Source organism: Rousettus aegyptiacus, unplaced genomic scaffold (genome assembly GCF_014176215.1).
Source record: "Rousettus aegyptiacus isolate mRouAeg1 unplaced genomic scaffold, mRouAeg1.p scaffold_m13_p_14, whole genome shotgun sequence".
Taxonomy (NCBI): domain Eukaryota; kingdom Metazoa; phylum Chordata; class Mammalia; order Chiroptera; family Pteropodidae; genus Rousettus; species Rousettus aegyptiacus.
This window is the reverse complement of record NW_023416289.1, coordinates 55,063,201-55,091,157: the sequence shown is the minus strand read 5'-3', so window position 1 is coordinate 55,091,157 and position 27,957 is coordinate 55,063,201. Positions and strand designations below refer to the sequence as shown.

The following is a 27,957-nucleotide window of genomic DNA, read 5'->3' as shown; positions in this document are numbered from 1 at the left end:
AAATAACAGGGCCAGGCAAGGGGGGAAAAAAAAAGTCCTTGAGACACCAGTGGGCAGGTAAAAGGGCTTTAGGAAGGTAACATCCCCCAAATGTGCCTTTTCCTGACTTCACGCACCCCAAAGCAAAAAGACAGTACAGGGCTGAGACTTCAGATAACAGTAGCCTGACAAGCTTTGATTTCAGAAGAGCTCAACCGCAAAGGATGATGGGACGATAAAAGGCACAATCTGGGCTGGCGAGGACATGAAGCCGGGAACCAAGGCGCGTGGCCGCGGCAGGAATCAAGACCTGCCCGACCGGGCCGCGCGAGGTAGGGGGACGTGGAGGAGGAGCTGGCCAATTAGGGGGAGGCCTGGCGGGCACAGGGACGGCGACTGGTGCCCCTTCCACGGGGCGAGGCTTGTGGGAGAGTCTGCGGGCCTGAGAAGGGCAGGCCGAGGCGGCGGACCGGGACCGAAGCCCCGCAGGCAGAGGGGTCCAAGGCCGCTCGCTCATCGCTCACTCGCTCAGTCGCGTCTTGCGCAACGACTGCCATGCGTTGTATCAGTCTGCGCACCCCGAGACCAAGCCATTCCCCGCTCGCCCAGGGTCTACGGACAGAACCAAAAGGAAGAGGCAGGTGGCGACATTGGGAAAACCGGGGCTCAGGGGGGTCCGGTCCCTTGCTCCGCGGAGCGCCAGCAGCGAGTGCCGGGGTGTGGATTCGAACCCAGGTCTGCTTCGACTCCAGAGCCCGCGCCGTGTTGAATAATTCAAAGCCCGTAAATACAGACCCCACACACGCATGGCCAGAAACGACCCGTAAAGAATCTTTTAGGGTCGTTCTACCGAAAGACAGCAAAAGGAGGAGGATAGAGATTACAGCACGAGACAGAGGAAGAATTAAAATAGTGCTTTTAATATAATGTTCGGCAATCGTACAGGATGTACTTCATCTCACATGTGTCTAAACTGCTCATCTGCAAAAATACAGAACACCACACTCAACAGTCTATTATTGAGTATGTGATTTCGACCCCCTCCTACTAGAATCCAGCCTCGGCTGGTTTTGGAGGAGCTGTGGGATCCCTCTGTCGGAGAAGCGTTCTAGAGAGGGGGGTTTTCTAAAGCAGGTCGGCAGGTCATCCCTGTCGGAGCCACAGAAGGGACGGGCAGGAGGGGACTTGCGTACCAGGTCACCATTACTGTCTAGCGACCCAGGAAGAATGCCTGCTCCGAGGGTTTGCGGGACTCCTGCTCACGGCCACCTCAGGGGACCACACACTGGCGGGACAATTCGCACAGGGCCCCTCGGGTTCTCGGGCGGGGCGGAGCACGCTAAGTCAGGCCCGCGAGGTCCGTGGGCGGTGACGGGCTGCTCTCTGCAGGAGGAAGGGGGGCCAGGCCTTCAGCGTCTCACAAAGGAGTCTTCCGAAGGAGAGTGTGACTCGGGGCAGGCTTTCTCGGTCTCAATGCCTTGGTACTCTGTGCCTAAAAGGAGAGGAGGGAAGAAGAGCCAAGAGGAAAAAGAAAGGTCGGTCTTTTTTGGTTTTCCTACGTTTTTCAGGCGTAATAAAGCATCGTGGCTTTGCAGTGGAGCGCACAAGCACGGGGACTCATGTCAGGAGAACGCTGGCTTTCGCTCCGCACAGCCCCGAGGAGCCAGATTCCAAGCCCAGGGACCTTCTCGAAGGCCACCTCTCCGAGAAGCAAGCGTATTACCTCCGGTACCTAGACCCCGACTCAGGCGGACCTTTCTCCAATGGGGCAGAGCAAGATACACCCTGGCCGCTGACTGACACACGTCGCCAGGGGACAGACCTTGTGCCCCGGGCCTCTGTCCCTGTCATCTCTGCTGCAACGGAGGCTGAGAGCCGGGGACAACCGCCAGCATCCTGGCGCCAGGCTTCCTCCTCCAGAACGCGGAGCAGCGCCTTCCACCCGGCCACAGGTGGTCGCCGCGTGCCGGCGTCTGAGCCCGCGCCGCGGTTCCAGCACGGACGCCGCGGCTTCGTCCAGGAGGCATCGCGAACCCAGCGCGTCCCCGGGGCGACTCAAGGCGCCGCGTGGGTCCCCTCGCCTGTGACTCTCGACTTCCCCGTTTAGTGGGGGGCGCGGCGGGGCCGTGAGACGCTGACCCCACGGGGCAGAATGTGACAGGACGGAAACGTCGCTCCTTCCGTCAGGACTCGGCGGCCGAGCCCCGGGCGATGGGAGCGGCCCGAACCCGCGCGAACCCTCCCTCCACTTCACAAGCGGGAGCTCGCGTGGTTTTGGGGGTTCTGCCGGAAGCCTTGGGGGCGGGGGTGTGGGGAGCGGGGGGTGGGGGATGGAAGCGGGAGAGCTGGGGGTCAATTCTTGCGCGCAGAATAAGACAGAGGATGATCCAGTGGCTGGAAAACTCCTGACGTGGCCACGGCGGGAGAAGGAGGGAGTGTTTTTAAGGGTCTCCAACGTTTAATTATTAAAATAAAAAATAAAAAAGAAGTAAAAAGAGTTACTCTCATTTCAGATTCCTGTGGCAAAATTTTGCACTTTCTCCCCTCCAGCTCTGGGCTCATTTCTCAGCGAAACTGTCGGTTCCCAGAGGGTGTTTCCCACCAGCGGACACTCTGCTGGCTTCGCCCCGGAGAGGCCAGCTCTGTGCTGTCCCTTGGGTGGCCGTGTGGTGCAGTGGACAGAGCCCCGGCCCAGGAGTCAGGCAGACCTGGCGTTGGCTCCTGGTGACCTTCTAACTAGCCGCGTGACCTTGGGAAGCTCGTGTTTACTGAGCCTTAGTTTTCTGATCTGTCAAGCGGGAAAACAGTTACCTACGTACCTCGCCGGGCCGCGGTCGGAAGGCTGCTGGGGTCACGGCTCGCGGCACCTGTCACGCGGGTAGCGGACCCTTCGTGAACTCGAGCTTCCCCGCCCCTCCCCTCCGTGAGGCGCGGGGCCTGTGCTCAGTTCGTGTGTGGGTCGGGTTCCTCTTGTCATGAAACTGCCTATGTTACATTCTTCCAATTCTTTTTATGACCTTAGATCCTAAAATCAAACAGTCTTGACGAGTATGTCTTCGTGAGCAGTATATTCTATTACGTTAGCTTGAATTGAAGAAAAAACATAATTTCGGGGAGATTTAATGCGATGGTAGAGTCTCAACCTTCGGACTGTTAAACCTCCAGAGAATTTACTACGCTGTTCCATTCGCACATAGTAAAAGAACATGATCGCTTTAGCATAAATTCTGAATCTTTTTTCCAGTAAGGTCACCATCAACTAACTACTGATCATTTGGCCTGAGTCATTAACACAAAAATAGAAATGTCTCGGAACTGTTTCTAAAAACCTAGCATTTTATAGCAGAGTAAGACACATCTAACCAGTGGCCAGTGTGTCTGAAGGCCATGAGGTCCTGAGGTCAACGCTGTGACCTGCAGAGGTGCCGGGCAGGACAGGGGTGTGGGGTCTCCCCTGTGGGGCCGGCGACCAGCATGAGGAGTGAGTTCCCGGCCTCTCAGTGCTTGGAGGTACGTGATAGTGGAGAAATCTCCAGGTTCCTCTCACTTGGGTGCTTCTGGTAGAACACCCCCCGGAAACCGATCATGGGCTCTGAGAGTAAGACCAAGAACAGGAAGAACAGAGGGCCCCAGAGTACAGCTGCCACTGTGCCCTGATTATTACGTCTGGGGGCCTGGGAGAGTGGGGGGGGTCCCATAGTCCACCTGAGCCAGAGTGTGATGAGGCGGTCTCTCCAGGTGGGGACGGGTCTCTCCATCTTGCCCAGTGGGGAGCAAGTACCCATAGAGGCTAAGGCTAAGAACATGGGCTTCGGGTGCACAGACCTGGGTTTGAATCCCCACTCTGCTTTGGGACCTGGAGCCAATTCTGGGAATTTTCCAAGCTTCATTTTCCTCTCCTGTAGACTAAAGCTAATCACAGTTCCTGACTCGCAGGGCTACTGTTGAGATTAAATGAGCTAATTAATATAGGTAATAAGCTTGTTCATAGTAAGTGCTTGACAAATGTTAGCTACTATTATTAGTTATTAGCGCTTACCAATTATCCCACCTGGACTACCTGTTAGCTTCATAGATTTGACGTTTCGTATTGGTCGGGGAATGTGAAATAGGCTTCACTGTCTGGTTTCACCCTTTTTTTGGGGGTAGACTCTACAGTTCCCCTCCCATGCCCATTCTACCACGTAGGAAGAAAGGATTACTCCGGCAGGACTGCAGAGTGTGAGGGTCAGAGCTGGACGGGGCTCAGTTGTAACGTTCAAATTCCCCTCTTTGCACAAGAGAAAGATGATGCCTCCGAGTATAACCCCTGACAAGAAGGGCTACTTACCTCCTTCTTGGAAAAATGGGACACCTGAATTAGATCCAGGTACGTCAGAGTTGATGGACACCTGGCTGGAAGCGGCTTCTAACACATGACCCAGCCCATGCGACAGCAGCCCCCCCCCCAAATCCCCCCCAAACACGCTGTGCTGCTCCAGACCTCAGCCTGTGCCCAGAGCAGGGCTCGGCCGCCGGCCGCCTGTCTTCGCAGACCAAGCTTTATTCGCCCGCTCATTTCCCCCTGGCCCGGGGCCACCGTCCTGTCGTGATGGTGCCCGGCGCCGGGGGCCCTTGCCCGGCTATCATTCTGTTGCTTCGCGAGCACTCGGATGACGGCACCGTGTCTTTTCCGCCCGTGGACCACGCAGACGAGTTTCGTAAAGGAACGGATGAGTAAATACGTGCTTCGAGAGCGCCGGGCTCACGCGGTGCGCCGCAGACGACAGCAGCCCGTGTGCGTGTGTGTGCGTGTGTGTGCGTGTGTGCGTGCGTTCTGGCCCTGTCTCCACGGCCGTCAGATTTCAGAGAACCTGGGCTTTTCTGAGCTTCCCGTGTTTGGCTTCTTAGCACGTGTCCTCTCTGCCATAATGACTCAGGTCGCCTACGAATGTGGACAGGAGAGGCGTGGGTGGGTGGCTGTGAGCAGGCCACGCGCATCCCACGCGCTAGTCGCCGCGGGGAACGGGCCCCCTGAGAGGCATCGGCACAAAGCTACGTCCCCTGCGCGCCCTGCCGGGTAGAGAGTCCTCTGTGTCCCTGATTCATTCAATCCCGGATGACCGGAGCGCCCAGGGGGCTGGGTCCTTCCTGGCCGTCGTTCGGGGCCAGTTTCTCTAAGCGCTTAGGGAACTCGCGAATCGGGACCGGGTTGGGAGGGGTGGGGTGTCATGAACGAGGAGGGTCAGGCAGGGAGAGGAGGGCACGGCCCATACTTAGGTCCCTCGTTTTCTAGGCCACATTCAAGTTCACCAGCACCCTCTCTTGGAAAACGTGGCGCCTCTTAGGTATTCGATGTAACGTAAAGGGGACAACAGGCCACGGTTGACGGGGGGCTGTGGAGAGGGCAGTGCCACCAGCTCAGAGGGGCACCCCAGCCTCTACTGTGCGTCTGGAACTCTGTCCCGGCTCCTGGGCAGGTTCCTGAAATAGGCAAGGACAGCACGAGCCAGCAAATGTCCGCGGTCGGTCGGAGACGGTGCTCGCTCGGCTCGCTCCCCTCCTCCGAACCAAGCCCCGCACACAGACACCCGTGAGAGCGCGTCGCTGTGCCCGACCGGGACAGAGGCTTGTCCTGCCTTCCTCCCTCCGCTCTGACTGCGCGATCGGCCGCGCCGACGTCGCCAAGCTGACCTAGCGCGCGGAGGGCTGTCGGCAGGCGAAAGCAACGCCCAGGGCACCGGCCTCGGGGAAGGAACCGCAGTCCCGGGACCGGAGCAGCGGGCGGCAGGACAGGAGCCCGCGGCTACTCCTGCGGGGGTCGCCAGCGGCCGGGGACGGGCAAGGTGGCCGCGCCGGAGTGCGGGACGCTCCGGGTCGTCACTGGAGACAGGGAGGGCGGATCGGGGATCCGAATGCGGGAACGCCACCGCACCGGACTTCAAAGCCCGTCGCTGGAGGAAGCTAGGCCGCGTGAGAGGGCGGGAGGGAGGCGATGTCCGTGGAGAGGCGCGCACGCGTCTTCCCGCTCAGAGGGCGTCGCCAAGTCTGGGGAGGATCCCTGAGACGCCCTTGGGTTCCCCTTATTGGGGTGCCTGTTAGGCGCTGCTGGCAGACCCCCTAGGGAGCCATGGAAGGGGGCCTCTCGCGCTCCGTTAGCTGTGAGGAAAGCCTGGAGTGGCAATGTCCCCAGGGCGCCGTGGGGCTTCACAGCCCCGGCCAGAGGAAGACAGCAAACCGCATCCCCCAGAGAGACGCTTACAAGGTGTGTTCACGTCACAGGGAGACATCCTTTTGGTAAAAACCAAAAACGAAAACAAACAAAAAACACAAACAAACAAAAAAACGGTCTATACTCAGGAGTGACAAGTCCGTCAAAAGTTGCAACCAAGACTTTTTCGTCCAAGATGGCGGAGGAGCTGGCAGCGGCAGAGAAATCACGCTCGGAGTTCATCCCGCCCCTCCCGTTCCCGTTTCCTCTAAGCCCCGCGGAAATCTTGCCGGGGAGTCACCGCCCAAAGCCCAACGGCCGGCCAAGGGGCCGGGTCTAGCACTGAAGGCCCAGCGGATGCGCCAACGATGAAAACTCGTCTAGGTTTTCCGTTCTGTGGGATGGGAGAGAAATTACAAAACTGTAAAAGCGCACGGCACGCTCTAGAGCCTTCTGGCCACAGGGGACTTTAAACCTATACCCAGCTGTTGATACTGCTGAGGCTCGACGGTGTTTTCCTTCATCATGCTAACATTCTCGTTCATCCTAAAATCATAGGGGGGGGGAAAACAATCCAAAAGGCAGAGTTTTCAAAACCTTAAAAGCAAAGAGCCCCATGAGACACCAGGCTGTCGGGCCCCGGGGGGTGTGTGCTGAGTCCGGAGAGCTATGTCATCAGACACGAGGACAGTGACTTAGGAGGGAGACTATTTCCAAGCAAAACTAGAAACCCGTACAGGGTGTCAGACCACACACGTTTTATAAGATACCGAGAGAACGATCCGACTCTGTCCCGGGCGACGCGTCGACGAGTGCCCCGTTTTCGTGAACAAGGACAGACGAGAGCTCTCCGGGGGACAGGCCGTCGGGAAGGGTCCCGTCACGGGCCGCGCGCCGACCACGGTGCCCCAGAGCCGTCCTTCCTCGCGGGCACTTTCTCTAGTTTTGGGGTGTCCCTCAAACTGTCCCTTTCCCTTCTGGCCCCCTGACTCTCATCCACCCTCTTTTCTCTCCTCCTCAGTGGCTGCAAATATACATCTGAGGCGAAAAAGCAAACCAGCCAGCCAACCATACAACGCTCGAGGTCCTTCCCAGGGTCACGAGAGGCCTGGTCACTAAGCAGCATGACGGGCAGGTGAGCCGGGCCTTGCGTGCACGCGTGTGTGTGTGTGTGCATGTGTGCTCTCACAGAGACCCTGCTCCCTTACAGAAGTGGCTTTGTAAGGCTGAGTGCACGGGCTGCAAGCTCTTTCCATGATTCTCACCCAGAGCAGTGCCCGGTTTGCTCTCTACCTGTCTGACGTGCAGATGCTTTCAAAGCACACGCAGACAGAGGCGTCTCCGTTGGAGACGGACCCCGAAAGCCTCCTCGGCATTTTCACGCATCGGACATGCGGATGCTTCCAGGAGCGTGTGGGTTTATTCGTTATCGCAGAGACCACAGCCTGTGCTTGAACCATTCTCTCTCTCTCTCTCTCTCAATCTCTCTCTATATATCTCTCAATCTCTCTCTCTCTCTGTCTCTCTCTCTCCCCCCCCCCCAACCCCCCCCCCACCCCAGGAGCGCCACACCTGCGCACACCACCCACACCGAAGCGTGTCTCCCCCACAGGCAGAAGAGGAACGTGAGGCATGGCTGTAAAAGGGCCGCCCGTGACAGTGATCACTGAGTCACGGGGGATAAAGCGAGAAGGCAAATTTGCAATTCATCACATTGTCCCCGCTGTCTGAGAAGCGTTTCTTTGGAAGGCAGTCCGCACATACACACTCCTTCTCAAGCTTTTTTTTTTTCCCCCTTGTAACATGTTGTATATTCTTGTTTTCACAGAATATCTGAATGAGGATAAAATGATAAAAAAAAAAAATTACAATAGATTAATTGCATCCCTTGAATCACATTATATTTTTGGTGCATTAAAAAAAGGAGGAACGCAGGAGCGACCAGCATGATAACTTCGGCCTAGAGAACTGTGTTATGTGGCTAAAGGGTTAACACAGAATTAGGAAGGAGTTAAAAATAGTATCAGAGGATTATACATACAACAGTTTGAAATTCATATGCATTGCTTTTTCTTTTTTCCCCTAAAAAAATGGCAAAATGTTTGGCAAATATAAGCAAATGACTTGGACTGGGCTGGCTTTCGCCGGCTCTGAGCGAAGTCAGTCATAGCCAGGCGAGGCCCTCTGCTTCCTGAGGTCACTCTGGGGGGCTGGGGGAGGCGGCGCCCGCCACGGGGAGGCGCCTCGGGGTGGGGAGGGGAGGCGCTTGCCCCCCACGCCCGGCTCCCCCTCGGGCCCTCAGTCTTGAGCACGGAAGTGGAGCTGGTGAGAGGTGCCGATTACAGACTCCAGCATGGTCACCCGTTAGCATCGCTGAGAGAACTCTGGGGCCTTGAACCTCATGCAGCCTGGGTGAGGGGTCTACACAGTGACCCGTATTGCGAAAGTCGGAGGAGGGGACGTCCGCCCCCCCGCCCTGCGTGCCGCCCCACCCCGCGGGAGGGGTCACGGGGGCGTCACTAGTGCTAATCCTGGCGATGTTGTCGACTTGAGTGTGTGTTAGTAGACTTTCTGTAAAAAAAAAAAACCACCAAAAACAAAAATAAAAAAACCCTTTGTGTGGTGTGTGTATATCCAGAAATGTCCGTCCTCCGAGCCGGCCACCACCGCTCCCTGAATTTGGCAGTGCCTGTGGCTTGCAGCTGTCGGCATCCCGAATCGCCGAGAGGCGGCTTCAGAGAGAGCAGGCTCTGAGCCCCAGCGGGCCGGCCACGCGCGAGACCCACGATCCCACACTTGCCTCATTCTGAATCCCGTCTGGCTCCGATTTTGAAAGGACAAAGGTCGTGTGCGTGCGTGCGTGTGCGTGTGTGTGTGTTTGTGATTTTTTTTTTTTGAAAACCTTTTTTTTTTTCTTTTTGTAGGAAAAAAAACGACCCTCCGATTACCACACAGAGTCCGACCCTCCTCGAGTCGCTATAAAACAGACTCCATGTTCTCACACCACTCGTGGTCCTCGAGGTTATAGATAAACTTTGTCCTGTGCGTGGGCTTCGCGGGCACAGGGTCCCTCCCCACGTTGTCTAGGGTCAGAGTAGAGGCAAAGAACTCACTGGTGCACAGCCCGCCCTCGTGGTTTTTGATGTAGCGCTTATAGTTCTTCCGCAGGCACTGCCACGTGGTGGTGTAGAGGAGGAAGGCGAAGGTCTTGAGGGCGATGGCGATGCTCACGTACAGGTACCGGTAGGCCACGTTGTCGTAGAGGACGCAGGCGCCCTGCTCCCCGCAGAACGTGCTCCAGAACAGGCAGGTGGAGTCGATGCCGGCCCCGAAGATGAGCGGGGGCGGGATGAAGCCTGTCGGGGGGAAAGCAGCGTTTAGTGCTCTGCGCCCGACGGCTGGCGAGATGCCGAGACGGGCGGCCCTTCTGCGTGTACGTGTGTGTGTGCGCACGCGCGACCCGACAGGCCTGGTCACCTAGTGCCACACAGGGAAAGGTCTCTGTCGGGAGCCGGACTCCCTGAGCTCGAATCCCGGCTCTGCCCTTGACCTGCTGCACAAACCCCTGCCGCTGGTTTCAGCCCTCTGCGCCTTATTCCTCATCGGCACGTCGGGGACAATCGTCAGTCCTGACCCTGTTCTGTGGAGGTTGACTGAGCGAATCCACAAAAAAGCATCTGGAGTCGCGCCTCGCCCACCGTGAGCCCGAACCCAACGGCAGCTGCCGCTGTTGCGAGCAGCACTCACTGAGAATCCGAGCAGGAGGAGAGTCGTCCTCGAGAGGAGACCTTCTCAGCGTCACTCACGGAAGCGTGGCCTCGCAGAGGGCAGTGTGGTGAGTCACTGCGCTCTGCGCACTGTTCTTTTGCTCGGGGCTTCTGGGGCTGAGCTTGAACTTGGGCGAAGGGACTTAGTTGGAAGCAGAAGGGACCAGAAGTGGCACACGAGGACATTCTATCTTTTGTGTGTGTTACGCACATAGGTGAGCGCATACACACATGCACACCTGATGCACGCGTGTGTGTCTAGTTTAAGATGGAGACACCTGTACATATCCCGACACCACCCCTTCCCCGAGAGACTACCACTGGGTCAGGATCCTTTTCATTCTGAGCTGGGAACCGGTTGTGACAGAGCATTTCCGGCACCTACAACCAGTCTCCAGAAAAGACAGGCGAGACGAAAACTCTGCACCACCCCCGGTTCGCCCAGCTGCGCTGTGCCGACAACCCTGCTGGGCGGTCATCAGTCCCCGCTGCACGTGGAAATCACGCGCAGTGCCTCCTCCCAGACTGGCCAACGAAACTGGAGGGTTCGGCGTGGGGCTTGGTCATCAGCATCGTGAAAATAAAACCCTGCAGGTGATTCTGGCAGTGGACGGGTCATTAATACAAAGGAACCGTTTCAGGAGAAAGTGTCCCCGTGGCCAGAGTGTGGGCCCAGCCGCCCTCTGTGACAGACCTCAGGAGCGGGAAGTGACTCTGGGGAGCAGGCGGCGACACGTCGGAGATCCCGCTGCCCAGGTGAGCCACTGTCCGGAGCGCCTTTCCCGGGGCCAGCCCTGGGCCGAGTCTCACTTTTTAATAAGGAAGGGTCCTCTGAGAGCTGGACGAGACGTAGACCCTTAGTCCAGAAAAACACACCTGCCCACAAAGTCACAGCCGCAAGTCAGGGGGTTCACGGCCAGAACAAGCGTGCCCGTGTTCTGTGCACGGCGGGGTCCCCTCGGCCGCGGGCCCCTTCTCGGGGACCGCGGGTGGGAAGGTTAACGAAGGAAGAGCCACTTCCTTGGTGGTAATGACAGGCCTGGAATGGGGCGCGAGCAGGACCACGTTATCCCATCGGTGCCAATGGGCTTGGCAGAGCTGCCGGCTCCCCGAGGCCCAGGTGCCTCGGCGCTTGTCCTGAGCGCTCTCCAGCTCTGTGGCTTGTCACCCCAAGGGGAAAACCGCCTGAGAAGGAATTTTAGTTGAAACCTCATTAAACCTCCCTGGCAGCTTTGATTAAATAAACGAACTCCGGGCTCAAAGTCCCGCACAACCTGCTTTCTCCCCGCAGCTTCCAGGCCGGGTTGGGTTTGCTGGACGGAAACTCGCTTGTGTCCCCAGCAGTCTCTGCCCAAAAGGCCCCCCAGGTGTTCGTCACCGTCCTGACCCATCGGTGAGTGTCCCTCTTCCTCGTCCCCTAAAAAGGGCCTTTTCTTGGATTAACGGAAAAAGAGCCAACTGCAGGAGCTGCCATGGCAACAGCACAATAGAAACTAAGCCACACTCCATCATTTAGGTAAAGAAATGGAGCTCGAGAGCCAATTTAAATGATGGATAGACTTGGGGATAAATGAGACTAGTTTGGCCAAAGTATCCCTGTGGCTCGATGGCATTCTCTTTGCACCCGTTCGCCTCTCTGTTTCTGAGTTCTGTGAGCTCGTGACTCGCTCCCAAATGCTCCTCCCTCTTCTCCAGCCTCTCCCAAGGTCCCTGCAGTCTGTCCTAGCCCACGCCTCAGCAGGCACTGGGCACCGAGGGGCTGAGATGATGGCACTTCTGGTACAAGGCCTGTCACGCGAAGGAGCTGGCCGTCCAGGGGCCCCTGCTCGACAGCGCACAACGCCGTAAGAGTTGTATGCAAATCCACGCCGAGGAAATCGGGTCATATTTCGAGCATATGGAAGGAAATTTGCAATGTGAAGGAACCATTAATACTTTTTAAAACCATGTATCCCTCTAAAATGTCAATATGTACCTCCTTCGTGCACCTGTAACCAAGTGAGGATTTTTTAACATTGACTTCTCTTTAAAGCAGGGCATCACTTCTGTGCGCAAAAAGTCATTTTTATCCTGCCCACTCTCAAGCTCTACGACCAGATGACAAAGCCCTGGAAAGAGTCTGAACAAGCCTTCCTACGAACATGGGGAAGGTAAGGGCCCGGCAAAGTTTCTCATGCTGTAGTCAATCTTTTGGAGCGCATCCGTGGTGGAGATGAAGGAACATTTAGCCTACGGAGCTGACAGCTTAGGGCAAGTCACTCCAGCTCTTCTTGGCTCAGCCTCTCGACCTTTAACACGAAACTAATATCGCCTGCCTGGTCAAGACCAAGGTGAGGGCTGACATGGAGGAGGTGAGTGTTATGCAAAGGTCTGGTCTTTCCATGAGGCCAGAAGTTCTGCTACCTTACTCATGCTGTATGGGGGACCTGGGGAGATAGTTTAGAATAAATTCTGCGTTGAGCTCCATAAGTATAACCTTCTGGACGTCGCTTTTGTATTTCTGAATAGAGAAAAGATTCGCTCTCCTTTCTGCCAAATTCATCTTTTCCTTTACGTGGGCTTAAAACTCTCTCCCAAAGGGGAGCTCTGGCGCTCAGGTGTTGAATTTACGCATCCTCGAGACAAAGAACTGGCTGGACCCGTTTCAACGGACGCTTTTGCTGTTCTAGAACTTAATCCGATGAGCCACAGAGGGGAGAGCTCCACTCGCTTGATTTTCACTAGAAGCCTCTCTCATGTGCCTCATCACTCAAGCGGGCCCACATAACAGCCCGGGCAGACGCTGGCAGGTGCTGGTCCCCCAGACACCAGGGGCGACCTCCGTGTGTTCCTACTACGATGGAAAGTCTATCTATTAAGTCCCTGCTCACCCCAGCACTGCACGGGGCCTTCCCTATACACCACAAACACCCCTTATTGTAACTGTAGAGAAACCTGGGCTGAGAGAGATTATTTGTCCCAGGCTTGATATTTCAAAGCCCCAAACCCAACAACCTCCTTAAGTAATTCAGAGCGGGCTGATGTAAGAAGATTTTAGAGCTCTTGTGAGGGGTTTCCGAGCTATAGAAAACATTTTATTTACCCTTCTGCTAAGCTCCTGGGAACAACTGGCTCGTGGAAGCCAGGGTTTGACGCTTTCGACAGTGAAAGCTTTCTGATCTTTGCAAAACGTGGAGGGGAAACACACAAGGGTTTCTGGCCTCTCCCCGTCCCTGGCCTGCCGACGCACAGAGAAGGCTGGGAGACGCTACCAGTACACACGCAGGAGCTGGGGCACACCCCCAGCGGTGTCGGCGGGGACCTGCCACCGGAAGAGAGGTGAGACGAGGCCTTTATTCAGGCAGAGCACTCACATCTGGAAGGTGCGTGGTGGAGGGGAGGAAATGCCAATTCCGGACCCGGAGAGCCGGCTTTGGATTCTGACTCTAGCCACGTTACTGTCACCTTCGTTGTTTATGAAATGAGCACAGTGATGCCTTGCTGCTCTATGCTTCTGTAGGCGTCAAACGAGCTAGCCTTGGCGGACGCTCAGACGGCGGGCACTCCACCAATCTGCTTCCTTGCCCGTTCCCTTCGCTTTTCATTTGAACAAATGAAACTCTGTCCTGTTTGAAATCATCTCCAGAGAAAGATGTGACCCCTCCAGCCGTGTCCCCGGCCGAGATTCAGCTAATCACCTCAACGGGTGAGAACGCTTCGCGTCATGAGAGGAAGTCGGTTCTGGAGGATGAGCAGCTGCCTTCGGGAAGCAGGGCATGTGGGTAAGGAGCCCATTTCTGCTCTGAGCATCTTCCCTCTGATCCGCCCTCGGTAACCTAAGGAGTGCAGAGGGCGGTGATGATGGCGTGGCGTTTCTCTAGAAACTTCGTGTTGTAAAAGAATGCTCTCCTCCTCCTCCTCCTCCTCCTCCTCCTCCTCCTCCTCCTCCTCCCGGCCTGTGGGAGCAGCCCTCTCCCTCCCCTCTCCCTCTCTGCCTCCTGGGAAGGGACTCATGGGTGCAACAGGCATTAAGGACCGGGCCTCCGGGAAGCCACCGTATGTTGACAGGGTATCCAGAGGCTCCATGCGGTTACGTGCAATTAGAGAGAATATTAAAAGGATTAAATCTTGCTGCCTGTTACACTCGTGGCCAAATTCCAGCTCTATGTATTTCAATGCAAAAATTACAGCCCCATTAAAGAGATCGTCTCTGTTTTCCTGAAATCTGTTAACAAAGATTACACCTCGGGGTCTCTTGTCTTCGCTATTTAATTCACTCCCTCGGTTGAAAAGGCCAGGACTTATTTACATTCTTTGGTCTAAACCAAAGCAGGTGAACCGAGAGGCATTTTGAAGCAAAATGAATTTCTTGTTCCTTTCTGGGACAAAAGGGAAGCTACAGCCTATCCCTGACATTCACATTTCAAAAGAATGCCTTTCCTCTCCAGCGTAAACTGCGGAGATTTCAGTTCGGGCTGGAGTCTCCACTCAGCCTGACCGAGTTGCTGTCATGTCCCGCACGAGCGAGCGAGGGCGATGTCAACACTTTTTTTTTTTCTCCTGAAAGGCATTAATGAGCTTTGCTGCTTCAGCAATGCCAAAAACAAAACAAAACAAAAAACGAACAAAAAACAACAAAACCTGGACTGTTGACATTAGCCGGTTTTGTCACCCGACATTCACTTTTTTTTTCTTTAAATCTGAGAACTCAGGAGAGTTGCTCTGTTCTTATTTCACGCCTGGGTGCCTTGGTTAAGTCACTGAGGCTCAAAGAGCGTAAATAACCTGCCGGAGGCCACACGGTCAGTGACGGCAGAGCCAGACGCACACCTAGGTGTGTGTGACTGCAGCGGGGCCGAAATGCTCAGGTCACCTCTGCAACAGGTCGGTAAGTAGAGCCCGCGAGTACCTCGGGAGGTCAGACGCATACTTGGTGCTTAGTAAATGTTTGCTGAAGAAGCGAACCAATGCCCAGGTAAGTGGTCTTCGTGCACGCCAGCCATGGCACCCTGCTCCCCAGCACGCCACGGCTCGGGGCACAGCCTCACCGCCGGGGTCTCAGTGCTCGCTTCTTCCAAAGCACCTTTCCCTGGTTCCCTTCTCTCGCTTGCACACAGAATTTCTTTACATTATAGACGTCACAGTAGGAGCCCCGATGATTCACGAGCCACACCCGAAGTCTCTAAGATGCACTTCCGCAGTAGCTCACCAGTCTGCTCAGGAAAGCCGCCTGTGGACAGGGCTGCACCCTGCGGCTCACCTTCCCAGATGCCTTTGCCCAGCAGGGCGTCCTGCAACCAACGCCATGCTCGGCCCCACACACGGTCTCTCCGCCACAGACGCCCGCAGGTCCGCACACGCTGTCTGTCCCCTCCTCCCCACCTGCACGCACTCGACCGGCTGCCCCTCTCCTAACTCCACACCTAGTCACATTAACCGTGAAGTCCCCATGTGTCCCCATGACACAGGGTGTCAGGCACAGGCTGACACTCACAAAACAGGATTCCTCGGTCGAACCATATTAATGATCACGGTGACGACTCTCACTGGGTGCTGCAGAAAATGGGATCAGGACAGAGGCAAAGACCGACCGGCCACTTTTACTTAAAAGGTGAAACCAATGTATCCTTCTAAAGCAGAGTGTTCCAACTGTGATTAGTGACTCTCAAAGGGCAATAAAATCAATATAGTGGCTTATGGCCAAATGTTTAAAACATGGACTAGCACGTTAGAAGGCATCAGAACACATGCATTGCAGGCTATTCACGAAATATCCACGTGTGGGGACAGGATGAAAAACACTCTTCCTGTGGATCAAAGTCGCAGAAGTGAAACTATACTTAAGAAAGAGTATGATGTCGTGGGGAAGACGATAAAGCTGCTTTAGAACGACACACACACATTCTTGGCGTCACATTATAGAACCTACATAAGTGTCCCTTACGTTTACAAACATCCTGAAATTAGTTACCTTCCCAGATCTTTGCTTGCCCAAATTAGGTTCCCGTTACTTAGTCATCACCCTTTCCACACTTATTTCCCGCCTTATATGCTTGCAGCCTGCCCAAACAGGTGCCACTAGGTGGTGACTCTCCAGCTGGTCGAGGCACAAAAACGTACTTTCGTTACAAGTGATGCACCAGCCAACTAAGTTTACGGTATCAGAATATCATGCCTGCTCCCCTCAATCCCGACTTGGTTGCCAGCCTGCCTACTCAAGCTAAGAGTGCGCCTAAGGTAGTGTGGTCGGCATGTCCTCATTCTCGAAAACTCGTCCATGGCTAGTTTCCATTGCATGCCTGAATTCAGGTTCACAGGTAGTTGGATGCAGGTCCACACCCTGAAAATAGAGAAGTGGACTATCGGCTCACGTGAGTACTCTAACGTTGCATGCCTCCTTACTTCCCCTGCGTTTCCTAAAAACTGCCTGCATGCTTCACTGGGGTCCACCTCTAAGGAGATGCCTACCTGCCTCCATGTATTCACTTAGGGCCCTACCTAGCTGCCTGCCTTCACTTAGAGCCCTACCTAGCTAGCTAGCTGCCTGCCTGCCTTCACTTAGGGCCCTACCTAGCTAGGTAGCTGCCTGCCTGCCTTCACTTAGGCCCTACGTAGCTAGATAGCTGCCTGCCTGCTTCACTAAGGGCCCTACCTACCTAGCTGCCTGACTGCCTTCACTTAGGGCCCGACGTAGCTAGGTAGATGCCTGCCTGCCTTCACTTAGGTCCTACCTAGCTAGCTGCCTGCAGCCTGCCTTCAATAAGGGCCCTACCTAGTTACCTGCCTGCCTGCCTCTCTTCACTTAGATCCCTATCTAGGTAGTTAGCCGCCTGCCTGCCTTCACTTAGGGCCCTACCTACCTAAGTAGCTGCCTGCCTTCACTTAGGGCCCGACGTAGCTAGGTAGATGCCTGCCTGCCTTCACTTAGGTCCCGACCTAGCTAGCTGCCTGCCAGCCTTCACTTAGGGCCCTACCTAGCCAGCTGCCTGCCTGCCTTCACTTACGGCCCTACGTAGCTAGGTAGATGCCTGCCTGCCTTCACTTAGGGCCCTACCTAGCCAGCTGCCTGCCTGCCTTCACTTAGGGCCCTACCTAGCTAGCTGCCTACCTGCCGTCACTTAGATTCCTACCTAGCTAGGTAGCGGCCTGCCTGCCTTCACTTAGGTCCCTACCCAGTTAGGTAGCTGCCTGCCTGACTTCACGGACGGCCGTACGTAGCTAGGTAGCTGCCTGCCTGCATTCACTTAGGGCCCTATCTAGCTAGCTGGCTACCTGCCTCACTTAGGTTCCTACCTAGGTAGGAAGCTGCCTGCCTGCCTTCACTTAGGGCCCTACCTAGCCAGCTGCCTGACTGCCTTCACTTAGGGCACTACCTAGCTAGCTGCCTGCCTGCCTTCACTTAGGGCCCTACCTAGCTAGCTGCCTGCCTGCCTTCACTTAGGGCCCTACCTAGCTAGCTGCCTACCTGCCTTCACTTAGGGCCCTACCTAGCTAGGTAGCTGCCTGCCAGCCTTCACTTAGGGCCCTACCGAGCCAGCTGCCTGCCTGCCTTCACTTAGGGCCCTACCTAGCTAGGTAGCTGCCTGGCTGACTTCAGGGACGGCCGTACGTAGCTAGGTAGCTGCCTGCCTGCCTTCACTTAGGTCCTACCTAGCTAGCTACATGCAGCCTGCCTTCAATAAGGGCCCTACCTAGATAGCTGCCTGCCTGTCTCTCTTCACTTAGATCCCTATCTAGGGAGTTAGCCGCCTGCCTGTCTTCACTTAGGGCCCGACGTAGCTAGTTAGATGCCTGCCTGTCTTCATTTAGGGCCCTACCTAGCTAGCTGCCTGCCTGCCTTCACGTAGATTCCCACCTAGCTAGGTAGCTGCCTGCCTGCCTTCACTTAGGGCCCTACCTAGCTAGCTGCCTGCAGCCTGCCTTCAATAAGGGCCCTACCCAGTTAGCTGCCTGCCTGCCTCTCTTCACTTAGATCCCTATCTAGGTAGTTAGCAGCCTGCCTGCCTTCACCTAGGGCCCTACCTACCTAGGTAGCTGCCTGCCTTCACTTAGGGCCCGACGTAGCTAGGTAGATGCCTGCCTGCCTTCACTTAGGTCCTACCTAGCTAGCTGCCTGCAGCCTGCCTTCAATAAGGGCCCTACCTAGTTACCTGCCTGCCTGCCTCTCTTCACTTAGATCCCTATCTAGGTAGTTAGCCGCCTGCCTGCCTTCACTTAGGGCCCTACCTACCTAAGTAGCTGCCTGCCTTCACTTAGGGCCCGACGTAGCTAGGTAGATGCCTGCCTGCCTTCACTTAGGTCCCGACCAAGCTAGCTGCCTGCCAGCCTTCACTTAGGGCCCTACCTAGCCAGCTGCCTGCCTGCCTTCACTTACGGCCCTACGTAGCTAGGTAGCTGCCTGCCTGCCTTCACTTAGGGCCCTACCTAGCCAGCTGCCTGACTGCCTTCACTTAGGGAACTACCTAGCTAGCTGCCTGCCTGCCTTCACTTAGGGCCCTACCTAGCTAGCTGCCTGCCGGCCTTCACTTAGGGCCCTACCTAGCTAGGTAGCTGCCTGCCTGCCTTCACTTAGGGCCCGACGTAGCTAGGTAGATGCCTGCCTGCCTTCACTTAGGTCTCGACCTAGCTAGCTACCTGCCTGCCTTCACTTAGGGCCCTACCTAGCCAGCTGCCTGCCTGCCTTCACTTAGGGCCCTACCTAGCCAGCTGCCTGCCTGCCTTCACTTAGATTCCTACCTAGCTAGGTAGCTGCCTGCCTGCCTTCACATAGGGCCCGACGTAGCTAGGTAGATGCCTGCCTGCCTTCACTTAGGACCCTAACTAGCCAGCTGCCTGCCTGCCTTCACTTAGGTCCCTACCCAGTTAGGTAGCTGCCTGCCTGACTTCACGGACGGCCGTACGTAGCTAGGTAGCTAGCTGCCTGCCTGCCTTGACTTAGGGCCCTATCTAGCTAGCTGGCTACCTGCCTCACTTAGGTTCCTACCTAGCTAGGAAGCTGCCTGCCTGCATTCACTTAGGGCCCTACCTAGCCAGCTGCCTGACTGCCTTCACTTAGGGCACTACCTAGCTAGCTGCCTGCCTGCCTTCACTTAGGGCCCTACCTAGCTAGCTGCCTGCCTGCCTTCACTTAGGGCCCTACCTAGCTAGCTGCCTACCTGCCTTCACTTAGGGCCCTACCTAGCTAGGTAGCTGCCTGCCTGCCTTCACTTGGGCCCTACCTAGCTAGGTAGCTGCCGGGCTGACTTCACGGACGGCCGTACGTAGCTAGGTAGCTGTCTGCCTGCCTTCACTTAGGTCCTACCTAGCTAGTTACCTGCAGCCTGCCTTCAATAAGGGCCCTACCTAGTTAGCTGCCTGCCTGCCTCTCTTCACTTAGATCCCTATCTAGAGAGTTAGCCGCCTGCCTGCCTTCACTTAGGTCCCTACCTAGCTAGGTAGCTGCCTGCCTGCCTTCACTTAGGGCCCGACGTAGCTAGGTAGATGCCTGCCTGCCTTCACTTAGGGCCCTACCTAGCAAGCTGCCTGCCTGCTTTCACGTAGGTTCCTACCTAGCTAGGTGGCTGCCTGCCTGTCTTCACTTAGGGCCCTACCTACCTAGGTAGCTGCCTGCCTTCACTTAGGTCCCTAGCTAGCAAGGTAGCTGCCTGCCTGCCTTCACTTAGGGCCCGACGTAGCTAGGTAGATGCCTGCCTGCCTTCACTTAGGTCCCTACCTGGCTAGCTGCCTGGAGCCTGCCTTAACTTAAGGCCCTACGTAGCTAGCTGCCTGCCTGCCTTCACTTAGGGCCCTACCTAGCTAGCTGCCTGCCTGACTTCACTTAGGTCACTACCTAGCTACGTAGCTGCCTGCATGACTTCACGGATGGCCCTACGGAGCTAGGTAGCTGCCTGCCTGCCTTCATTTAGGTCCCTACGTAGCTAGATAGCTGCCTGTCTGCCTTCACGTAGGGCCCTACCTAGCCTGCTGCCTGCCTGCCTTCACTTAGGGCCCTACCTAGCTAGCTGCCTACCTGCCTTCACTTAGGGCCCTACCTAGCTAGCTAGCTGCCTGTCTGCCTTCACTTAGGGCCCAACCTAGCCAGCTGCCTGCCTGCCTTCACTTAGGGCCCTACGTAGCTAGCTGCCTACCTGCCTTCACTTAGATTCCTACCTAGCTAGGTAGCTGCCTGCCTGCCTTCACTTAGGGCCCGACGTAGCTAGATAGATGCCTGCCTGCCTTCACTTAGGACCCTAACTAGCCAGCTGCCTGCCTGCCTTCACTTAGGGCCCTACCTAGCCAGCTGCTTGCCTGCCTTCACTTAGGGCCCTACCTAGCTAGCTGCCTACCTGCCTTCACTTAGATTCCTACCTAGCTAGGAAGCTGCCTGCCTGCCCTCACTTAGGGCCCTACCTAGCCAGCTGCCTGACTGCCTTCACTTAGGGCCCTACCTAGATAGCTGGCTACCTGCCTTCACTTAGGTTCCTACCTAGCTAGGTAGCTGCTTGCCTGCCTTCACTTAGGGCCCTACCTAGCTAGCTGCCTACCTTCCTTCACTTAGATTCCTACCTAGCTAGGTAGCTGCCTGCCTGCCTTCACTTAGGGCCCTACCTAGCCAGCTGCCTGCCTGCCTTCACTTAGGGCCCTACCTAGATAGCTGGCTACCTGCCTTCACTTAGGTCGCTACCCAGTTAGGTAGCTGCCAGCCTGACTTCACGGACGGCCGTACGTAGCTAGGTAGCTGCCTGCCTGCCTTCACTTAGGGCCCTACCTAGCCAGCTGCCTGCCTGCCTTCACTTAGAGCCCTACCTAGCTAGCTGCCTACCTGCCTTCACTTAGGGCGCTACCTAAGCAGCTGCCTGCCTGCCTTCACTTAGGGCCCTACGTAGCTAGCTGCCTACCTGCCTTCACTTAGATTCCTACCTAGCTAGGTAGCTGCCTGCCTGCCTTCACTTGGGGCCCTATCTAGCTAGCTGGCTACCTGCCTCACTTAGGTTCCTACCTAGCTAGGAAGCTGCCTGCCTGCATTCACTTAGGGCACTACCTAGCTAGCTGCCTGCCGGCCTTCACTTAGGGCCCTACCTAGCTAGCTGCCTGCCTGCCTTCACTTAGGGCCCTACCTAGCCAGCTGCCTGCCTGCCTTCACTTAGGGCCCTACGTAGCTAGCTGCCTACCTGCCTTCACTTAGATTCCTACCTAGCTAGGTAGCTGCCTGCCTGCCTTCACTTAGGGCTCGACGTAGCTAGGTAGATGCCTGCCTGCCTTCACTTAGGACCCTAACTAGCCAGCTGCCTGCCTGCCTTCACTTAGGGCCCTACCTAGCCAGCTGCTTGCCTGCCTTCACTTAGGGCCCTACGTAGCTACCTGCCTTCACTTAGATTCCTACCTAGCTAGGTAGCTGCCTGCCTGCCTTCACTTAGGGCACTACCTAGCCAGCTGCCTGCCTGCCTTCACTTAGGTTCCTACCTAGATAGCTGGCTAAATGCCTTCACTTAGGTTCCTACCTAGCTAGGTAGCTGCTTGCCTGCCTTCACTTAGGGCCCTACCTAGCTAGCTGCCTACCTTCCTTCACTTAGATTCCTACCTAGCTAGGTAGCTGCCTGCCTGCCTTCACTTAGGGCCCTACCTAGCCAGCTGCCTGCCTGCCTTCACTTAGGGCGCTACCTAGATAGCTGGCTACCTTCCTTCACTTAGGTCGCTACCCAGTTAGGTAGCTGCCTGCCTGACTTCACGGACGGCCGTACGTAGCTAGGTAGCTGCCTGCCTGCCTTCACTTAGGGCCCTATCTAGCTAGCTGGCTACCTGCCTCACTTAGGTTCCTACCTAGCTAGGAAGTTGCCTGCCTGCATTCACTTAGGGCCCTACCTAGCCAGCTGCCTGACTGCCTTCACTTAGGGCACTACCTAGCTAGCTGCCTGCCTGCCTTCACTTAGGGCCCTACCTAGCTAGCTGCCTGCCTGCCTTCACTTAGGGCCCTACCTACCTAGGTAGCTGCCTGCCTTCACTTAGGTCCCTACCTAGCTAGGTAGCTGCCTGCCTGCCTTCACTTAGGGCCCTACCTAGCTAGCTGCCTGCCTGCCTTCACTTAGGGCCCTACCTAGCTAGCTGCCTACCTGCCTTCACTTAGGGCCCTACCTAGCTAGCTAGCTGCCTGCCTGCCTTCACTTAGGGCCCAACGTAGCCAGCTGCCTGCCTGCCTTCACTTAGGGCCCTACCTAGCTAGCTGCCTACCTGCCTTCACTTAGATTCCTACCTAGCTAGGTAGCTGCCTGCCTGCCTTCACTTAGGGCCCGACGTAGCTAGATAGATGCCTGCCTGCCTTCACTTAGGACCCTAACTAGCCAGCTGCCTGCCTGCCTTCACTTAGGGCCCTACCTAGCCAGCTGCTTGCCTGCCTTCACTTAGGGCCCTACCTAGCTAGCTGCCTACCTGCCTTCACTTAGATTCCTACCTAGCTAGGAAGCTGCCTGCCTGCCTTCACTTAGGGCCCTACCTAGCCAGCTGCCTGACTGCCTTCACTTAGGGCCCTACCTAGATAGCTGGCTACCTGCCTTCACTTAGGTTCCTACCTAGCTAGGTAGCTGCTTGCCTGCCTTCACTTAGGGCCCTACCTAGCTAGCTGCCTATCTTCCTTCACTTAGATTCCTACCTAGCTAGGTAGCTGCCTGCCTGCCTTCACTTAGGGCCCTACCTAGCCAGCTGCCTGCCTGCCTTCACTTAGGGCCCTACCTAGATAGCTGGCTACCTGCCTTCACTTAGGTCGCTACCCAGTTAGGTAGCTGCCTGCCTGACTTCACGGACGGCCGTACGTAGCTAGGTAGGTGCCTGCCTGCCTTCACTTAGGGCCCTATCTAGCTAGCTGGCTACCTGCCTCACTTAGGTTCCTACCTAGCTAGGAAGCTGCCTGCCTGCATTCACTTAGGGCCCTACCTAGCCAGCTGCCTGCCTGCCTTCACTTAGGGCCCTACGTAGCTAGCTGCCTACCTGCCTTCACTTAGATTCTTACCTAGCTAGGTAGCTGCCTGCCTGCCTTCACTTAGGGCCCTATCTAGCTAGCTGGCTACCTGCCTCACTTAGGTTTCTACCTAGCTAGGAAGCTGCCTGCCTGCATTCACTTAGTGCCCTACCTAGCCAGCTGCCTGACTGCCTTCACTTAGGGCACTACCTAGCTAGCTGCGTGCCTGCCTTCACTTAGGGCCCTACCTAGCTAGCTGCCTGCCTGCCTTCACTTAGGGCCCTACCTAGCTAGCAGCCTACCTGCCTTCACTTAGGGCCCTACCTAGCCAGCTGCTTGCCTGCCTTCACTTAGGGCCCTACGTAGCTAGCTGCTTACCTGCCTTCACTTAGATTCCTACCTAGCTAGGTAGCTGCCTGCCTGCCTTCACTTAGGGCCCTACCTAGCCAGCTGCCTGCCTGCCTTCACTTAGGGCCCTACGTAGCTAGCTGCCTACCTGCCTTCACTTAGATTCCTACCTAGCTAGGTAGCTGCCTGCCTGCCTTCACTTAGGGCTCGACGTAGCTAGGTAGATGCCTGCCTGCCTTCACTTAGGACCCTAACTAGCCAGCTGCCTGCCTGCCTTCACTTAGGGCCCTACCTAGCCAGCTGCTTGCCTGCCTTCACTTAGGGCCCTACGTAGCTACCTGCCTTCACTTAGATTCCTACCTAGCTAGGTAGCTGCCTGCCTGCCTTCACTTAGGGCACTACCTAGCCAGCTGCCTGCCTGCCTTCACTTAGGTTCCTACCTAGCTAGGTAGCTGCTTGCCTGCCTTCACTTAGGGCCCTACCTAGCTAGCTGCCTACCTTCCTTCACTTAGATTCCTACCTAGCTAGGTAGCTGCCTGCCTGCCTTCACTTAGGGCCCTACCTAGCCAGCTGCCTGCCTGCCTTCACTTAGGGCGCTACCTAGATAGCTGGCTACCTTCCTTCACTTAGGTCGCTACCCAGTTAGGTAGCTGCCTGCCTGACTTCACGGACGGCCGTACGTAGCTAGGTAGCTGCCTGCCTGCCTTCACTTAGGGCCCTATCTAGCTAGCTGGCTACCTGCCTCACTTAGGTTCCTACCTAGCTAGGAAGTTGCCTGCCTGCATTCACTTAGGGCCCTACCTAGCCAGCTGCCTGACTGCCTTCACTTAGGGCACTACCTAGCCAGCTGCCTGCCTGCCTTCACTTAGGGCCCTACCTAGCTAGCTGCCTGCCTGCCTTCACTTAGGGCCCTACCTACCTAGGTAGCTGCCTGCCTTCACTTAGGTCCCTACCTAGCTATGTAGCTGCCTGCCTGCCTTCACTTAGGGCCCGAGGTAACTAGGTAGATGCCTGCCTGCCTTCACTTAGGGCCCTACCTAGCTAGGTAGCTGCCTGCCTGCCTTCACTTAGGGCCCTACCTAGCCAACTGCCTGCCTGCCTTCACTTAGGGCCCTACCTAGCTAGCTGCCTGCCTGCCTTCACTTAGGGCCCAACCTAGCCAGCTGCCTGCCTGCCTTCACTTAGGGCCCTACGTAGCTAGCTGCCTACCTGCCTTCACTTAGATTCCTACCTAGCTAGGTAGCTGCCTGCCTGCCTTCACTTAGGGCCCGACGTAGCTAGGTAGATGCCTGCCTGCCTTCACTTAGGACCCTAACTAGCCAGCTGCCTGCCTGCCTTCACTTAGGGCCCTACCTAGATAGCTGGCTACCTGCCTTCACTTAGGTCGCTACCCAGTTAGGTAGCTGCCTGCCTGACTTCACTTAGGGCCCTATCTAGCTAGCTGGCTACCTGCCTCACTTAGGTTCCTACTTAGCTAGGAAGCTGCCTGCCTGCATTCACTTAGGGCCCTACCTAGCCAGCTGCCTGCCTGCCTTCACTTAGGGCACTACCTAGCTAGCTGCCTGCCTGCCTTCACTTAGGGCTCTACCTAGCTAGCTGCCTGCCTGCCTTCACTTAGGGCCCTACCTAGCTAGCTGCCTACCTGCCTTCACTTAGGGCGCTACCTAGCTAGGTAGCTGCCTGCCTGCCTTCACTTAGGGCCCGACGTAGCTAGGTAGATGCCTGCCTGCCTTCACTTAGGGCCCTACCTAGCTAGCTGCCTGCCTGCTTTCACGTAGGTTCCTACCTAGCTAGGTAGCTGCCTGCCTGCCTTCACTTAGGGCCCTACCTACCTAGGTAGCTGCCTGCCTTCACTTAGGTCCCTACCTAGCTAGCTGCCTGCAGCCTGCCTTCACTTAAGGCCCTACGTAACTAGCTGCCTGCCTGCCTTCACTTAGGGCCCTACCTAGCTAGCTGCCTGCCTGACTTCACTTAGGTCACTACCTAGGTAGTTGCCTGCCTACCTTCACTTAGGTCACTACCTAGCTAGGTAGCTGCCTGCATGACTTCACGATGGCCCTACGGAGCTAGGTAGCTGCCTGCCTGCCTTCATTTAGGTCCCTACGTAGCTAGATAGCTGCCTATCTGCCTTCACGTAGGGCCCTACCTAGTCTGCTGCCTGCCTGCCTTGACTTAGGTCCTACCTAGCTAGCTGCCTGCAGCCTGCCTTGAATAAGGGCCCTACCTAGCCAGCTGCCTGCCTGCCTTCACTTAGGGCCCTACCTAGCTAGCTAGCTGCCTGCCTGCCTTCACTTAGGGCCCTACCTAGCTAGCTGCCTGCCTGCCTTCACTTAGGGCCCAACCTAGCCAGCTGCCTGCCTGCCTTCACTTAGGGCCCTACGTAGCTAGCTGCCTACCTGCCTTCACTTAGATTCCTACCTAGCTAGGTAGCTGCCTGCCTGCCTTCACTTAGGGCCCGACGTAGCTAGGTAGATGCCTGCCTGCCTTCACTTAGGACCCTAACTAGCCAGCTGCCTGCTTGCCTTCACTTAGGGCCCTACCTAGCCAGCTGCTTGCCTGCCTTCACTTAGGGCCCTACCAAGGTAGCTGCCTACCTGCCTTCACTTAGATTCCTACCTAGCTAGGTAGCTGCCTGCCTGCCTTCACTTAGGGCCCTACCTAGCCAGCTGCCTGCCTGCCTTCACTTAGGGCCCTACCTAGATAGCTGGCTACCTGCCTTCACTTAGGTTCCTACCTAGCTAGGTAGATGCTTGCCTGCCTTCACTTACGGCCCTACCTAGCTAGCTGCCTACCTTCCTTCACTTAGATTCCTACCTAGCTAGGTAGCTGCCTGCCTGCCTTCACTTAGGGCCCTACCTAGCCAGCTGCCTTCCTGCCTTCACTTAGGGCCCTATGTAGCTAGCTGCCTACCTGCCTTCACTTAGATTCCTACCTAGCTAGGTAGCTGCCTGCCTGCCTTCACTTAGGGCCCTACCTAGCCAGCTGCCTGCCTGCCTGCCATCAATTAGGTCGCTACCCAGTTAGGTAGCTGCCTGCCTGACTTCACGGACGGCCGTACGTAGCTAGGTAGCTGCCTGCCTGCCTTCACTTAGGGCCCTATCTAGCTAACTGGCTACCTGCCTCACTTAGGTTCCTACCTAGCTAGGAAGCTGCCTGCCTGCATTCACTTAGGGCCCTACCTAGCCAGCTGCCTGACTGCCTTCACTTAGGGCACTACCTAGCTAGCTGCCTGCCTGCCTTCACTTAGGGCCCTACCTAGCTAGCTGCCTGCCTGCCTTCACTTAGGGCCCTACCTAGCTAGCTCCCTCCCCCCTTCACTTAGGGCCCTACCTAGCTAGCTAGCTGCCTGCCTGCCTTCACTTAGGGCCCAACCTAGCCAGCTGCCTGCCTGCCTTCACTTAGGGCCCTACGTAGCTAGCTGCCTACCTGCCTTCACTTAGATTCCTACCTAGCTAGGTAGCTGCCTGCCTGCCTTCACTTAGGGCCCGACGTAGCTAGATAGATGCCTGCCTGCCTTCACTTAGGACCCTAACTAGCCAGCTGCCTGCCTGCCTTCACTTAGGGCCCTACCTAGCCAGCTGCTTGCCTGCCTTCACTTAGGGCCCTACCTAGCTAGCTGCCTACCTGCCTTCACTTAGATTCCTACCTAGCTAGGAAGCTGCCTGCCTGCCCTCACTTAGGGCCCTACCTAGCCAGCTGCCTGACTGCCTTCACTTAGGGCCCTACCTAGATAGCTGGCTACCTGCCTTCACTTAGGTTCCTACCTAGCTAGGTAGCTGCTTGCCTGCCTTCACTTAGGGCCCTACCTAGCTAGCTGCCTACCTTCCTTCACTTAGATTCCTACCTAGCTAGGTAGCTGCCTGCTGCCTTCACTTAGGGCCCTACCTAGCCAGCTGCCTGCCTGCCTTCACTTAGGGCCCTACCTAGATAGCTGGCTACCTGCCTTCACTTAGGTCGCTACCCAGTTAGGTAGCTGCCTGCCTGACTTCACGGACGGCCGTACGTAGCTAGGTAGCTGCCTGCCTGCCTTCACTTAGGGCCCTATCTAGCTAGCTGGCTACCTGCCTCACTTAGGTTCCTACCTAGCTAGGAAGCTGCCTGCCTGCATTCACTTAGGGCACTACCTAGCTAGCTGCCTGCCTGCCTTCACTTAGGGCCCTACCTAGCCAGCTGCCTGCCTGCCTTCACTAGAGCCCTACCTAGCTAGCTACCTGCCTGCCTTCACTTAGGGCCCTACCTAGCCAGCTGCCTGCCTGCCTTCACTTAGGGCCCTACGTAGCTAGCTGCCTACCTGCCTTCACTTAGATTCCTACCTAGCTAGGTAGCTGCCTGCCTGCCTTCACTTAGGGCCCTATCTAGCTAGCTGGCTACCTGCCTCACTTAGGTTCCTACCTAGCTAGGAAGCTGCCTGCCTGCATTCACTTAGTGCCCTACCTAGCCAGCGGCCTGACTGCCTTCACTTAGGGCACTACCTAGCTAGCTGCCTGCCTGCCTTCACTTAGGGCCCTACCTAGCTAGCTGCCTGCCTGCCTTCACTTAGGGCCCTACCTAGCTAGCTGCCTACCTGCCTTCACTTAGGGCCCTACCTAGCCAGCTGCTTGCCTGCCTTCACTTAGGGCCCTACCTAGCCAGCTGCCTGCCTGCCTTCACTTAGATTCCTACCTAGCTAGGTAGCTGCCTGCCTGCCTTCACTTAGGGCCCAACCTAGCCAGCTGCCTGCCTGCCTTCACTTAGGGCCCTACGTAGCTAGCTGCCTACCTGCC

The 27,957-nt window shown here is 56.3% G+C and overlaps 1 protein-coding gene across 3 annotated transcripts in view; it reads right to left on the bottom strand.

Annotated features, from left to right (window-relative positions):
• Positions 1-878: 878 nt before the first annotated feature.
• SLCO3A1 (solute carrier organic anion transporter family member 3A1) overlaps positions 879-27,957 on the bottom strand; it is a 241,280-nt gene continuing 214,201 nt past the window's right edge. The window contains exons 10-11 of one of the 3 annotated variants that reach the window (XM_016151673.2): positions 9,283-9,525; positions 879-1,471 (exon numbers count right to left, since the gene is read on the bottom strand). In XM_016151673.2, coding sequence (XP_016007159.2) covers positions 1,389-1,471; positions 9,283-9,525 — 326 coding nt within the window. In that variant the 3' untranslated portion in view covers positions 879-1,388. Of the gene's footprint in view, positions 1,472-7,747; positions 8,003-8,044; positions 9,526-27,957 lie in introns of those variants that run through there. The other 2 variants (XM_016151674.2, XM_016151672.2) reach the window with 2 other exon arrangements.